The 15,158-nt window shown below is 54.8% G+C and overlaps 1 protein-coding gene across 1 annotated transcript in view; it reads left to right on the top strand.

The window, feature by feature from the left end:
• Nucleotides 1-10,263, top strand: part of LOC132389537 (keratin, type I cytoskeletal 19-like) — an 11,158-nt gene extending 895 nt beyond the window's left edge. Inside the window, exons 2-8 of the mRNA XM_059962011.1 lie at nucleotides 1,208-1,290; nucleotides 4,114-4,270; nucleotides 4,375-4,536; nucleotides 4,943-5,068; nucleotides 5,665-5,879; nucleotides 7,097-7,164; nucleotides 10,052-10,263. Coding sequence (XP_059817994.1) covers nucleotides 1,208-1,290; nucleotides 4,114-4,270; nucleotides 4,375-4,536; nucleotides 4,943-5,068; nucleotides 5,665-5,879; nucleotides 7,097-7,164; nucleotides 10,052-10,146 — 906 coding nt within the window. The 3' untranslated portion in view covers nucleotides 10,147-10,263. The remainder of the gene's footprint in view (nucleotides 1-1,207; nucleotides 1,291-4,113; nucleotides 4,271-4,374; nucleotides 4,537-4,942; nucleotides 5,069-5,664; nucleotides 5,880-7,096; nucleotides 7,165-10,051) is intronic.
• Nucleotides 10,264-15,158: the final 4,895 nt, after the last annotated feature.

Below are 15,158 nucleotides of genomic sequence, written 5' to 3'. Positions count from 1 at the left end.
GACACCCCCTCCCCAGGCTGTGTGTGTGTGCGTGTGTGTGGGGGGGGGGGGTAAGATGGTCAGGGTGGGAGGTTGATGGCCATTTCTACATCATGGGTAGAAAGAGACCATTCGGCTGATCCAGTGTGTTCCGCCATTCCCTTCTGGCTAATCTATTGCCCCTGCCGAGTGCACCTTTGCAAAGTTACAGAGGCTATTGAACCCACCGGGAGATGTCTTTACACAACGGGTGCCCCCTCCCCTCAGCAATTATCAATACCGTTCAGAGATTGTCAGTGGTCACATCAGCAGCAGTTGTGATCCGCACCGTTTGGTACCACCATCCATCACCTGTCCCCACGGTTTCGAGCGAACACGGCCAGTGTTAGTGGGGTGGGTAGAGGGGAAGGCGGGTTAAGCACCCTGCCCAAGGGTCACCCACGAGCGAGCGGAGGGAAGAGGCGCCTCGCCGCCCATGAGATCCTCCCGCTCGAAGGGTACCCAACCTGGCCGCCGCCGCCGCAGCCGTCCGCCTCGTCTCCGTCCTAAGTGGCCGTCTCTTTGTTGTGAGGCTGTGCCCTCAGCAGAGGGGAGAAGGGCAGCTGCGAGGGGAGGCTGGTGGAGAAGGTCGGGGCAGGGGTTAAAGATTGACTCTGCTTCTCACTCGGCCATCGAGACGCGCCATTTGCGGATTTGACCAACAGAAGGGTGTCGGGGGTGGGGCGGGGGGCTGCCGGCAAGTGTCAGCGCGCTTCCGGCGCCCACGCAGCGTGTCCTCTGCGGGTCGTGGGATGGGGAGAGCGGGAGTACCCGACAAAAGCCCACGGGGCAAAGTGGATCGAATGCGAAAGTAGGACGGGCGGACTGCAGGAGAGTGTGTGAGGGTCGGTGGAGAGGGCGCAGGGAAGGGCTGGATAGAGGAGAGAGGGGCTGGTGGAGAGGGCAGAGGGAAGGGCTGTCTGGTGGAGAGGGTGGAGGGAAGGACAGGGTGGAGAAGAGAGGAGGGCGGAGTGGCAGCTAGATAGGGCGCGGGGTACGGCAGGGTGGACGAGTCAGGGGCTGGTGGAGGAAGAGGTAGCCCTGAGGTAGGCGGGGGCTGGGCGGAGAGTGGTAGGAATTGAGGGTCAGGGTTTAACCTTGGACACCGAAAGCGGGCGGGACAGTGCGCCTGTGTTTCCCCACGCACCATTGCTCCACCCAGTCCATGTTCACTGCCTGTCTCCCGCAGATCAACGACTTGATCCTCACCAACTCCGGAATCATGCTTCAGCTGGACAACTCCAAACTGGCGGCGGAAGACTTCAAGACCAAGTTAGTACCGAGCCGGCCGATCCGAGTATTGAGGTCCAACTGACCGGGTCCGCCTCCTCCGCCCCTCCCTCTTCCACTGGAGGGCGGACAATGGACCAAGTTAGTCCTCCAGGTCGTCGTCGACTTCTCCGGAGGTTTAACGGCGACAGGCAGACAAGCAGGAGGGACATTACCGCCACCTACTGGGCTGGAGCAAGGGGCAAAGAAACAGGAAATGGACTCACCGCGTTCTCCCCCACCCCCCAAAACCTCGAATATTATTAAAAAGTCAATTGTTTTTCAGAAAGTCAAATACTGGTATCCGCACAAACTTTGCATGTGACACACTGCTAGAGATCTCAATCTAACAATTATTTGTTTCCTTTAACCCCACCCCACCCCCCACACATGGGAGATGCGTTCAAGCGATAAATGCCACCGTTTCTTGACAAGTGGACTCGAGTCCAGCACATCTCCGGGCGTGAAACCTTTACATCTCTCCTGGCTTCCCCCGCACCCACATTTCCAATCGGCTGTATAGAGAGCGGACTGTCAGAGAATGCACTGAGTTTATAAAGTGATGGAAAATACTAGGCATGAGCACACACAGAGACGCACAGGCGCACAGACAGACAGACACACGCTGTCCCTCTCCTTCCTGGAGGAAATCAGCAGGTCAGTCAGCATCTATGGAGAGACATCAAAACACTTTATTCCTCTCCGTAGATACCTCCCGACCTGCTGCGTTCCTCCAGCATTGTGTGCGTCTGATTGTGTGTGTGTGTGTGTGTGTGTGTGTGTGTGTGTGTGTGCGTCTGATTGTGTGTGTGTGTGTGTGTGTGTGTGTGTGTGTGTGTGCGTCTGATTGTGTGTGTGTGTGTGTGTGTGTGTGTGTGTGTGTGTGTGCGCGTCGGATTGAGTGTGTGTGTGTGTGTGTGTGTGCGTCTGATTGAGTGTGTGTGTGTGTGTGCGTCTGATTGTGTGTGTGTGTGTGTGCGTCTGATTGATTGAGTGTGTGTGTGTGTGCGTCTGATTGATTGAGTGTGTGTGTGTGTGTGTGCGTCTGATTGAGTGTGTGTGTGTGCGTCTGATTGAGTGTGTGAGTGTGTGTGCGTCTGATTGTGTGTGAGTGTGTGTGTGTGTGTGTGTGTGTGTGTGTGTGTGTGCGCGTCGGATTGAGTGTGTGTGTGTGCGTCTGATTGAGTGTGTGTGTGCGTCTGATTGAGTGTGTGAGTGTGTGTGCGTCTGATTGTGTGTGTGTGTGTGTGTGTGTGTGTGTGTGTGTGTCTGTGCGTCTGATTGTGTGTGTGTGTGTGTGTGTGTGTGTGTGCGCGTCTGATTGAGTGTATGTGCGTCTGATTGAGTGTGTGTGTGTGTGTGTGTGTGTGTCTGTGCGCCTGATTGAGTGTGTGTGTGTGTGTGTGCGTCTGATTGTGTGTGTGTGTGTGCGCGTCTGATTGAGTGTGCGTGTGTGTGTGTGTGTGTGTGTGTGTGTGTGTGTGTGATTGAGTGTGTTGTGTGGCTAAAAATGACATAGACTTTTATCAACGAATAGGTTTGACTGTATCTTCCTGCACAGATGCTGCTCGACCAGCATCTTGTGTTTTTTTTTGGCTCCAGATTTTAACATCTTCCTTGATCTCTATCATAGTTTGTAGAGAATTCTGGAGTTCGGCCCGTAATGAGTTAACAAGAGTTAATCTCCTCTCAAACCTCCGACTTGGTTTCTCGCCCTGCCCCCCATTGGATCCCATATTTTTAATGGTTCATCGTCAAGTCTTCTGGGGCAAATGTTCGTTCTTCATCCAAGTGCAGGGGCGGAGAACCAGATAGTCAATGGTGTTTCATCTCCCATCTAGAAGGACGTTCCTCTGTTCTTAACCCGTGCCCTCCGGTCCTAGACTCCCCCACTTTAGGAAACATCCTCTCCAGATCCACTCTATCTGTGTCCTCTGGTCCTGTACTCCTCCACTATAGGAAACATCCTCTCCACATCCAATCTATCTGTGTCCTCTGGTCCTAGACTCCCCCACTATAGGAAACATCCTCTCCACATCCACTCTATCTGTGTCCTCTGGTCCTAGACTCCCCCACTGTAGGAAACATCCTCTCCACATCCAATCTATCTGTGTCCTCTGGTCCTAGACTCCCCCACTATAGGAAACATCCTCTCCACATCCACTCTATCTGTGTCCTCTGGTCCTGTACTCCCCCACTATAGGAAACATCCTCTCCACATCCAATCTATCTGTGTCCTCTGGTCCTAGACTCCCCCATTATAGGAAACATCCTCTCCAGATCCACTCTATCTGTGTCCTCTGGTCCTAGACTCCCCCACTATAGGAAACATCCTCTCCAGTTCCACTCTATCTGTGTCCTCTGGTCCCAGACTCCCCCACTATAGGGAACGTCCTCTCCACATCCACACTCTCTGTGTCCTCTGGTCCTAGACTCCCCCACTATAGGAAACATCCTCTCCAGATCCACTCTATCTGTGTCCTCTGGTCCTAGACTCCCCCACTATAGGAAACGTCCTCTCCACATCCACACTCTCTGTGTCCTCTGGTCCTAAACTCCCCCACTATAGGAAACATGCTCTCCACATCCACTCTATCTGTGTCCTCTGGTCCTAGACTCCCCCCACTATAGGAAACAACCTCTCCACATCCACTCTATTTCGGCCTTTCACCGGTCGTTGTGTCTCAGTGAGGTCAGCCCTCATTCTTCTCTATTCCAGTGAGTACAGGCTCAAATCTCTTGTACACTTTCGGGCAGGAAATGCATTACGACTTCAGCCCTGTCCACTGATGACCCGAATCTCCTGCTATCTCCTCATCTCGATAGGTTTGAAACTGAGTTGTCCATCAGGATGTCAGTTGAGAACGATATCAACGGCCTGCGCATGATGTTGGACAACCTGACCCTCGAGAGGAGTCAGCTGGAGGGAGATATCGAGAACCTGAAAGAGGAGCTCATTTACCTCAGGAAAAACCATGAAGAAGTAAGCTCCGGGCGTCACTGCCCGAACATTGTGAGTTGTCTCTGTTCCGTGTCACTGCTGGGAGTCGGAGGCTGACATCGCTGATTTTTTTTTCCTTCCTGCAGGAACTCAGGAGCCTGAGGTCTCAGATGTCTGGGAACGTCTCTGTCGATGTCAAAGATGACAACACCGTGGACTTGCTCAAGACTCTGGCAGACATTCGGGGGAAATATGAAGCCATGGTCAACCAGCACAAGGCAGAGACCGACGAATGGTACAAACAGGAGGTAAGTGGATACTCATTCCGAGATTCCGTGCAGAACAGGCCCCGCCGACCCCGTCGAGACTCACGGCCGAGCGACACACCTGCTCCCGAGTCCAGGTGAACACAGTGTTCAGAAACAGACCATTCGGCCCATGGCGTGTCTGCTCCCCCAATTCACCATGGCCGATCCCATTTTCCTCTCCGCAGGCCTGTCTTCGAGATACGGGAGGGAACCGGAGAGGTCAAAGATCTTGGGCAGGACCAGCAGACGCCTTGGAGGCACCGAAGGAATTGAACTCCCCAGTGTGACGTACCCAGCCCCCTCCCCCGCCCACCCCACATGATGTAATTGCGCCTTCTCCACCGTCACGGTGTCATTCCATCCTGACCTCTGCATGAAATTTACACCGAACATTGAACTGTTTCAGATTGTGACCAAGCAACAAGAGATGGCCGTCAACGAGGGTGCCATCGACGGAGAGAAGTCCAGGCTCACTGAGCTGAGGCGCAGCTGTCAGGGGCTGGAAACCGAGCTGAGCACACTGCAGAGTATTGTGAGTGACCCGTCGGGCTGGGCTGACCGTGGTGGGGGGCAGGAGAAGGGGCCACCCGACTACTGACTGATTGATTATTAGGGTAACGTGTACTCCCTGAGACGGGCTCTGTCTTCCCATGGACCCTGGTGAACAAACCCCTTCCCCCCACCCTCCACCAGTGGGTAGGCAGATGCCGGTGATGTGTTGGGCAGTTGTGACGATTGCTGTGGGGCCACGGAGCATTTCCTGGACCAGGCCGTTTTGAGTCTGGTGGTCCTGGCGAAGCCTCCTCCCCGATGGGAGTCGGACAGACAGTCCGTGAGCACGGTGGATGGGATCCTTCACGGTGTTACCGGCCCCTTTTTCCAGCACCATTCTGTATATGGATGGCGGGTAAGCAGGGGGCCGGTGCAGTGTCGGGTAATTTTGTCGACCCATTACAGACCACATTTTGGGGTCTTCCCGAGCGCTTCCCGGCCATTCCCGTACCCGGCGGTGAGGCAGCTTTTTAGGCTGCGTTCCGCAGCGCGTCTGTCGAAGGACGGCAGCTGGGCAGAGCGCGGCCCGGTCACTGGAAACCCCCTCCACCCTCACCGCTCGCTCCTTGCCCGCAGATCGCCTCTCTGGAGAGAAACCTGGACGAGGTTGATATGCGCTTCGGCGGAGAGAGGGACAAGCTGCAGATGACCATCAACGGGCTGGAAGCGGAGCTGGGGGGGATCCACGGCAAACTCGTGTCGATGAGCGCGGAGTACGAGCAGCTCCTGAACATAAAGAGCAGACTGGAGGCGGAAATTGAGACCTATCGCAGGCTGCTGGGCGGCTTCGGGTAAGCAACTGGCCAGACGACACTCGAACCTGAATACAACCCTGTCTTAGAACACAGAACAGTACAGGCCCTTCGGCCCACAATGACCTGCCGTGATTCGAACCCTCTGTAAGATGAATCCAAACCTTCCCTCCTACATAGCCTCCGTTTTCCTATCATCTCTGTGCCTATCTTCAAGTCACGTCACTTTTCCTTGTCTTTTGACCATAACTGCTGGTACAGTACACAGTAAAAACGAGACAACGATTTTCAGGACCATGGTTCTACATGAAACAATGCAAAAACTAGACCGAATTACATAAAAGCAAAACAGAAAAGAACTAAACTGGACTACAGACCTACCCAGGACTGCATAAAGGGCACAAAACAGTGCAGGCATGACAATAAATAATAAACAAGACACCAGGCTCAGTAGAGGGCAGTAAGATGGTGTCAGTACAGGCTCTGGGTATTGGGGTGTCGTTGAGATTCTTCAGTGCCCTAAATGTATATGCCTCTCCCTCCACCACTGTAGGGCGCTCCAAATGCCTACCACTCTGTCAAAAAGGAACCCTACCTCTGACAACCCTCCCCTTAAAAGTGTGACCCCTCATGTTACCACACCCGCTGTACGTCACAAAGACTGGTTAAAAAAGTACAAAGTACAAAAGAGGGAGAACTGTGCAAGTGTTTAGAAAAGGTAAATTAATACCGAGAACATTAGTTTCTGAGACCTTGAAGGTGAGTCCGGTAGGTTGTGGAAGAATTTTATTCACACCACTTCAGGAGCCTGATGGGTGAGTGATAATAACTGTTCCTGAACCTGGTGGTGTGGGGCCTGAGGCTCCTGTACCTCCTTCCTGATGGCTGAGGGGTAATAACTGTTCCTGAACCTGGTGGTGTGGGTCCTGAAGCTCCTGTACCTCCTTCCTGATGGGTGAGGGGTAATAACTGTTCCTGAACCTGGTGGTGTGGGTCCTGACTGTCATGTATCTCCTGCCTGATGGCAGCAATGGGAAGAGGGCATGTTTGGGGGGGGGGGGGGGGGTCCCGAGTGATGGATGCTGCTGTCTTCCTTGGAGATATGCTCAATGGTGGGGTGGGCTTTGCCTGGGATGCGATCTGAGTTGTGTGCTAAGGTTCTGTGGTAGGCCATGTTTCACTGGAAATTCCTACCTCCTCCCAGTCCCAGCCCTTCCCGCAGTGCAAGGTCACACTCTGCCCCCTTTGTTTTTCAGGAGCAAGTCTTCAGGCCAGGCGTCAAGCTCATCAACTGTTACGAGGACGGTGGTCAGGGAGGAAAGACGTGAGTAGGCCGTTTTATCACGGCTGCGCGGTGCAGTCGGGCTGAGAAAGTTTGGTAAAGCGGTCAAAATGTTGGAGGAGCTCAGCAGGTCAGGCAGCGTCCGTGGTGAGGAATAAGCAGTCGTTGTTTCAGGTTCCCCTCCGTCATCGGATGTCCGAATGGACAATGAACCCTTGTACGCTACCTCACCATTATTCTCCCCGCTTACACTAATTTAATTTTATTGATATATTTCATACTGTAATTGTTAGTCTGTGGTATACTGCTTGTTCATCTGCTGCAGAACAAGAGACTTCACGGCAATATCTTCACCGGAGATATTCAACCTGATTCTGAATCTGGGCTGAAGCCCAACATCGGGACTCGCTGGGTCCCTCCAGAGTTCCGTCTGCGTTGCTGAGGATGGAGTGTCATCTAAGGCCCAGGAGCTGCCAGTCGGCACTGAACCCAACGTAGGAATGCCTTGTGGACCCCCGCTCCAGAATTTTAAAACCATAGAAACATTGAAAACCCACAGCACAATACAGGCCCTCCAGCCCACAAAGCTGTGCCAAACATGTTCTTACCTCAGGAATTACCTAGCCCTCTATTTTTCTGAGCTCCATGTACCTATCCAGGTGTCTCTTGAAAGATCCTATCATATCCGCCTCCATCACAGTTGCCGGCATCCCATTCCATGCACTCACCACTCTCTGCATAAAAATTTTACCCTGATATCTCCACTGTACGTACCCCCCAGCACCTTCAAACTGTGCCCTCTCGTCTTGGCCATTTCGTCCTGGGAAAAAGCCTCTGACTATTCACGCAAACAATGCCTCTGATCCTCTTGTTCACCTCTATCAGGTCACCCCTCATCCTCCGTCACTCCGAGGAGAAAAGGCCGAGTTCACTCAACCTATTCTCATAAGGCATGCTCCCCAATCCAGGCAACATCCTTGTAAATTTCCTCTGCACTCTTTCCATGGCGTCCAAATCCTTCCTGCAGTCAGGCGACCAGAACTGAGCACAGTACCCCAAGTGGGGTCTGACCAGGGTCCGAGATAGCTGTAACGCTCCCTCGGGGTTTACTCCGGAAGCCTTCCCCATGAGAGGGTGTAGCCACAAGGCAGCAGGAGGTTTGAGACAAGAGTTTTCCTTCCAGTTGAGCTGACAACCACGGCTGCTGTGCCCCGTCTGACCAGAGCGACTGGTTTTAATGGCGCCAGTGACCCGCTTTTGCCCCTTCTCCTGTCAGTAGAAACTGTTCCACTGGGCTCAGTAGCGGGACTTGGTTATCAGAGGCTATTTGAGACGCACACCGTTGCTAGCAATTAATTGGAAGTCGGAACGTGTCCCCATTACCACCCCCAGCCATAACAAGCTTAAGTGTGTCCTTGTACACGCATCACTGAAAGGTGGGTGTCAAATCAGTACTAAACATTCTGGACTGGATCTCAGAATACTCCGGACCATGGACACTTCGGACAGGGAATGAGGGGCTGGAACGATCGGCATCACTGAGCTCATGGGGTGACCGGTCCCACTTGAGAAGTGGTGGGTGGAACACGCCGTCTTTCATAGGGGATTGGTCGGACCGTAGTCCACATATTGTCAGCAGCTCTGGGTCTGATGTCTAGGAACGGGTGTGTTGACATTGCAGGGGATCGCGAGAATGATCCCCGGAATGAAAAGGTGAATGAATGGAGAGTGTTTGATGGGTCTGAGCCTGAACTACCTGGAGTTTAGAAGAATTAGGGCAGATCTCATTGGCATTACCAGATATAGAAAGGCCAAGATAGGGTGCACATGGATAGGATGTTTCCTACTGTGGGGGAGTCTAGGACCAGAGGACACAGATAGAGTGGATGTGGAGAGGATGTTTCCTATAGTGGGGGAGTCTAGGACCAGAGGACACAGATAGAGTGGATGTGGAGAGGATGTTTCCTATAGTGGGGGGAGTCTAGGACCAGAGGACACAGATAGAGTGGATGTGGAGAGGATGTTTCCTATAGTGGGGGAGACTAGGACCAGAGGACACAGATAGAGTGGATGTGGAGAGGATGTTTCCTATAGTGGGGGAGTCTAGGACCAGAGGACACAGATAGAGTGGATGTGGAGTGGATGTTTCCTATAGTGGGGGAGTCTAGGACCAGAGGACACAGATAGAGTGGATGTGGAGAGGATGTTTCCTATAGTGGGGGAGTCTAGGACCAGAGGACACAGATAGAGTGGATGTGGAGAGGATGTTTCCTATAGTGGGGGAGTCTAGGACCAGAGGACACAGATAGAGTGGATGTGGAGAGGATGTTTCCTATAGTGGGGGAGTCTAGGACCAAAGGACACAGATAGAGTGGATGTGGAGAGGATGTTTCCTATAGTGGGGGAGTCTAGGACCAGAGGACACAGATAGAGTGGATGTGGAGAGGATGTTTCCTATAGTGGGGGAGTCTAGGACCAGAGGACACAGATAGAGTGGATGTGGAGAGGATGCTTCCTATAATGGTGGAGTCTAAGACCGGACAACTGCAGCGTCTAAGCCATTTGTTACATTTAAGGGCATAAATCATTCAAACAGAATAAGGCACGTTATTTCTGCTTTAAGCATACCCCAACATCATGACCTCCACAGCCACCTGTGGCAATGAATTCCACAGGTTCACCCTACAATATTTCGTGAAAGTGGAGGTTGATAGATCCTCCATTAGTTCGGGCTTCAAAGGTTACGGGGAGAAGGCAGGAAAATGGGGTTGAGAGGGATAGTAAATCAGCCACGATGGGATCTCAGAGCAGACACAATGGGCCAAATGGCCTAAATGTACTCCTATGTCTTATGGTCTTGTGACTGCTGATTGGTGACTGTATCAGTCGACCGTCCAATGAAAACTCTGACTAACTATTTTCATTTCAGAGCCCGTTGTTTCAACCAAGACCAAGACGATCACCGTGGTGGAGAAGGTGGTGGATGGACGGGTGGTGTCTTCTCAAGTGGAGGAGAAGAGTTAATCAAGAGAGGGCCTTGGCAATCAGCGGGGGAGACCTTCATGCATGGTTTAATACAAGATATCCAGTGATTTGTCTGCTCTCTGTATCTCTGAGAGGTGAATAAAGGCTTTGAGAACCGGCCAACATGAGGAGTCTGTTCTGTACTGCAACACTGTTTTCAAACGACCACTGACCCCATCTCTCGGCTGAATCCTTGTGAGGTTGTATAGTCATTGAACACGGCAGCAGTCCCTTCAGCCCATCTAGTTCCTTCCAGAGTACTAATCTGCCCAGTTCCATCGACCTGCACCAGCCCTCCATATCCCTCCCATCCACGCACCCATCCAAACTCCTCTGAACCGTTACAATCGATCCGTCATCCGCCACTTGAGCCGGGCAGCTCCTTCCACACTCTTCCACCCCCTCTCTGGAGTGAAAAAGATCCCCACTGAGAAAACCACCTTTCAACCCGCACTGCAGGAACTGGGCAGGGCCGGGCAGCGCTTACGCAAATGAACAAGCAGCAGGCGTGCCGAGCTCATATCCTCCTCCAGGACTGGAAGTGAAGGGGGAAGGGGGATATCTAGAGCGGGATGAGCTGGTCAGGTGGGAAAGGTAAAGGGCTGGAGGGGAAGGAATCCAATGGGGGGTAACCCCCGGGATCGGCCAGCACGCGTCCGTCCAGGGGAGATCAGCTCCTGGCCCCGCCAAACTGAGAGATCTCGATCGCGCGGACTCCGCGTGACGTGTTGTCATGTGACAAACCCGCACCGCAAAGTATCCAAAGTTAAGTGGCTGCACTTTAATCCTCTTAGTCTGGATAGAGGGCGAGAGAAGGAAATAAAAAAGCAAAAAAAAAGGCCCATTTTAAGGAAAAAATCCAGTGCTCTTCGTTGGAGCTCACTGCTCGTTCATTTGTTCCCGTCGACCTCCGAGCATCGCCGGCCCTCGGACCCTCGCTCCACAGTCCGCTCCATCCGATGGTCTTCCATTCGCGTCCTCTTTCTCCGCGAAAGACAACATTTCTCCCATTGGATGACATGCCCCGTTACCTCTAGCCCAAACATTGCAGCCACAGAGAAACTATTTCCTTCACCGTGGAGCTGTACGTAGAAGCCACTACATATAACATTAGCCTCAGCATTGAAAACTGACAGCGTGATGCACTGGCATAGGGAGTGGAGCACAGGAGAAAGGGAAGGAGGGGAGGACCCAGGGGACAAGAGGTAGCAGCCCTGAGTGGGGAACAGAAGAGGGGACAGGGAGGGATGATTATTTCTTTTTACAAGAGGCTGGAGAGATCGGTGTTCACGTCATCAGGTTGGAGGCTACCCAGACAGAATACAAGCTGTTGCTTCTCCACCTAAGGGTGGCCTCACTTACCCCTGACATCTCCTCTGTACCTACCCCCCAGCACCTTAAACCTGTGGCAACCATTTCAGCCCTGGGGAAAAAGCTATCCACACGATCAATGCCTCTCATCATCTTGTCCACCTCTGTCAGGTCACCTCTCATCCTCCGTCGCCCCAAGGAGAAAAGGCCGAGTTCACTCAACCGATTCTCATAAGGCATGCTCCCCAATCCAGGCAACGTCGCTGTAAATCTCCTCCGCTTTGGCCCAAAATGTTGTGCCGACCCTCAAACACTGCCTCCCAAATAGCCCCGCCACCTTAAATTCCTCCATATACCTTAAACTTCACTGGTGTATCTGCTCCACCACTGACTCAGGCAGTGCATTCCACGCACCAACCACTCTCTGAGTGAAGAACCTTCCTCTAATATCCCCCTTGAACTTCCCTCCCCTTATCTTAAAGCCATGTCCTTTTGTACTGAGCAGTGGTGCCCTGAGGGGAGGAGCTAGCTGTCCACTCTTTCTATTCCTCTTAATATCTTGCACAGCTGTGTCATGTCTCCTCTGTGTGGAGGGGTGGGTCAGTGGGTGATTGCGGGTGTGGCGGGGTGGGTCAGTGAGTGATAGGGGGTGTGGTGGGGTGGGTCAGTGGGTGAATGGGGGTGTGGTGGGGTGGGTCAGTGGGTGATTGGGGGTGTGGAGGGGTGGGTCAGTGGGTGATTGGGGTATGGAGGGGTGGGTCAGTGGGTGGTTGGGGGTGTGGAGGGTCAGTAGGTGATTGGGGGTGTGGTGGGGTGGGTCAGTGGGTGATTGGGGTATGGAGGGGTGGGTCAGTGGGTGATTGGGGGTGTGGCGGGGTGGGTCAGTGAGTGATAGGGGGTGTGGTGGTGTTGGGGGTGTGGAGGGTCAGTAGGTGATTGGGGGTGTGGAGGGGTGGGTCAGTGGGTGATTGGGGGTGTGCAGGGGTGGGTCAGTGGGTGATTGGGTGTGTGGAGGGGTGGGTCAGTGGGTGATTGGGGGTGTGGAGGAGTGAGTCAGTGGGTGAGTGGGTGTGTGGAGGGGTGGGTCAGTGGATGATTGGGGTGTGGAGGGGTGGGTCAGTGGGTGATTGGGGTGTGGAGGGGTGGGTCAGTGGGTGATTGGGGTATGGAGGGGTGGGTCAGTGGATGATTGGGGTGTGGAGGGGTGGGTCAGTGGGTGATTGGGGTGTGGAGGGGTGGGTCAGTGGGTGATTGGGGTATGGAGGGGTGGGTCAGTGGATGATTGGGGTGTGGAGGGGTGGGTCAGTGGGTGATTGGGGTGTGGAGGGGTGGGTCAGTGGGTGATTGGGGTATGGAGGGGTGGGTCAGTGGATGATTGGGGGTGTGGAGGGGTGGGTCAGTGGGTGATTGGGTGTGTGGAGGGGTGGGTCAGTGGGTGATTGGGTGTGTGGAGGGGTGTGTCAGTGGATGATTGGGGTGTGGAGGGGTGGGTCAGTGGGTGATTGGGGTGTGGAGGGGTGGATCAGTGGGTGGTTGGTGATGTGTGGAGGGGTGGGTAGTGCATGATTGGGGGTGTGGAGGGGTGGGTCAGTGGGTGATTGGGGGTGTGGAGGGGTGGGTCAGTGGGTGATTGGGGGGTGGAGGGGTGGGTCAGTGGGTGATTGGGGGTGTGGAGGGGTAGGTTGGTGTGTGATTTGAGGTGTGTGGGTGGGTCAGTGGGTGTTTTGGGGGTGTGGAGGGGTGGGTCAGTGGGTGATTGGGGGTGTGGAGGGGTGGGTCAGTGGGTGATTGGGGGTGTGGAGGGGTGGGTCAGTGGGTGATTGGGGGTGTGGAGGGGTGGGTCAGTGGGTGATTGGGGGTGTGGAGGGGTGGGTCAGTGGGTGATAGGGGGTGTGGAGGGGTGGGTCAGTGGGTGGTTGGGGGTGTGGAGTGGTGGCTCAGTGGGTGGTTGGGGATGTGGAGGGGTGGATCAGTGCGTGATTGTGGGTGTGGAGGGGTGGGTCAGTGGGTGATTGGGGGGTGTGGAGGGGTGGCTCAGTGGGTGGTTGGGGGTGTGGAGGGGTGGATCAGTGCGTGATTGTGGGTGTGGAGGGGTGGGTCAGTGGGTGATTGTGGGTGTGGAGGGGTGGTTCAGTGGGTGATTGGTGGTGTGGAGGGGTGGGTCAGTGGGTGATTGGGGGTGTGGAGGGGTGGATCAGTGCGTGATTGTGGGTGTGGAGGGGTGGGTCAGTGGGTGATTGGGGGTGTGGAGGGGTGGGTCAGTGGGTGATTGGGTGTGTGGAGGGGTGGGTCAGTGGATGATTGGGGTGTGAAGGGGTGGGTCAGTGGGTGATTGGGGTGTGGAGGGGTGGGTCAGTGGGTGATTGGGGTGTGGAGGGGTGGGTCAGTGGGTGATTGGGGTATGGAGGGGTGGGTCAGTGGATGATTGGGGTGTGGAGGGGTGGGTCAGTGGGTGATTGGGGTGTGGAGGGGTGGGTCAGTGGGTGATTGGGGTATGGAGGGGTGGGTCAGTGGATGATTGGGGGTGTGGAGGGGTGGGTCAGTGGGTGATTGGGGTGTGGAGGGGTGGGTCAGTGGGTGATTGGGGTATGGAGGGGTGGGTCAGTGGATGATTGGGGGTGTGGAGGGGTGGGTCAGTGGGTGATTGGGGGTGTGGCGGGGTGGGTCAGTGAGTGATAGGGGGTTTGGTGGTGTTGGGGGTGTGGAGGGTCAGTAGGTGATTGGGGGTGTGGTGGGGAGGGTCAGTGGGTGATTGGGGTATGGAGGGGTGGGTCAGTGGGTGATTGGGGGTGTGGAGGAGTGAGTCAGTGGGTGAGTGGGTGTGTGGAGGGGTGGGTCAGTGGATGATTGGGGTGTGGAGGGGTGGGTCAGTGGGTGATTGGGGTGTGGAGGGGTGGGTCAGTGGGTGATTGGGGTGTGGAGGGGTGGGTCAATGGGTGATTGGGGTATGGAGGGGTGGGTCAGTGGATGATTGGGGTGTGGAGGGGTGGGTCAGTGGGTGATTGGGGTGTGGAGGGGTGGGTCAGTGGGTGATTGGGGTATGGAGGGGTGGGTCAGTGGATGATTGGGGTGTGGAGGGGTGGGTCAGTGGGTGATTGGGGTGTGGAGGGGTGGGTCAGTGGGTGATTGGGGTATGGAGGGGTGGGTCAGTGGATGATTGGGGGTGTGGAGGGGTGGGTCAGTGGGTGATTGGGTGTGTGGAGGGGTGGGTCAGTGGGTGATTGGGTGTGTGGAGGGGTGTGTCAGTGGATGATTGGGGTGTGGAGGGGTGGGTCAGTGGGTGATTGGGGTGTGGAGGGGTGGGTCAGTGGGTGGTTGGTGATGTGTGGAGGGGTGGGTCAGTGCATGATTGGGGGTGTGGAGGGGTGGGTCAGTGGGTGATTGGGGGTGTGGAGGGGTGGGTCAGTGGGTGATTGGGGGGTGGAGGGGTGGGTCAGTGGGTGATTGGGGGTGTGGAGGGGTGGGTTGGTGTGTGATTTGAGGTGTGTGGGTGGGTCAGTGGGTGTTTTGGGGGTGTGGAGGGATGGGTCTGGGTGATTGGGTGTGAGGAGGGGTGGGTCAGTGGGTGATTGGGGGTGTTGAGTGGTGGGTCAGTGGGTGATTGGGGGTGTGGAGGGGTGGGACAGTGGGTGATTGGAGGTGTGTGGAGCGGTGGGTCAGTGGGTAATGGGGTATGGAGGGGTGGGTCAGTGTGTGATTGG

The sequence above is a fragment of the Hypanus sabinus genome, unplaced genomic scaffold (genome assembly GCF_030144855.1).
Source record: "Hypanus sabinus isolate sHypSab1 unplaced genomic scaffold, sHypSab1.hap1 scaffold_592, whole genome shotgun sequence".
Classification (NCBI taxonomy): domain Eukaryota; kingdom Metazoa; phylum Chordata; class Chondrichthyes; order Myliobatiformes; family Dasyatidae; genus Hypanus; species Hypanus sabinus.
The sequence above is the reverse complement of the archived record's forward strand: the minus strand, read 5'-3'. Positions and strand labels throughout refer to the sequence as shown.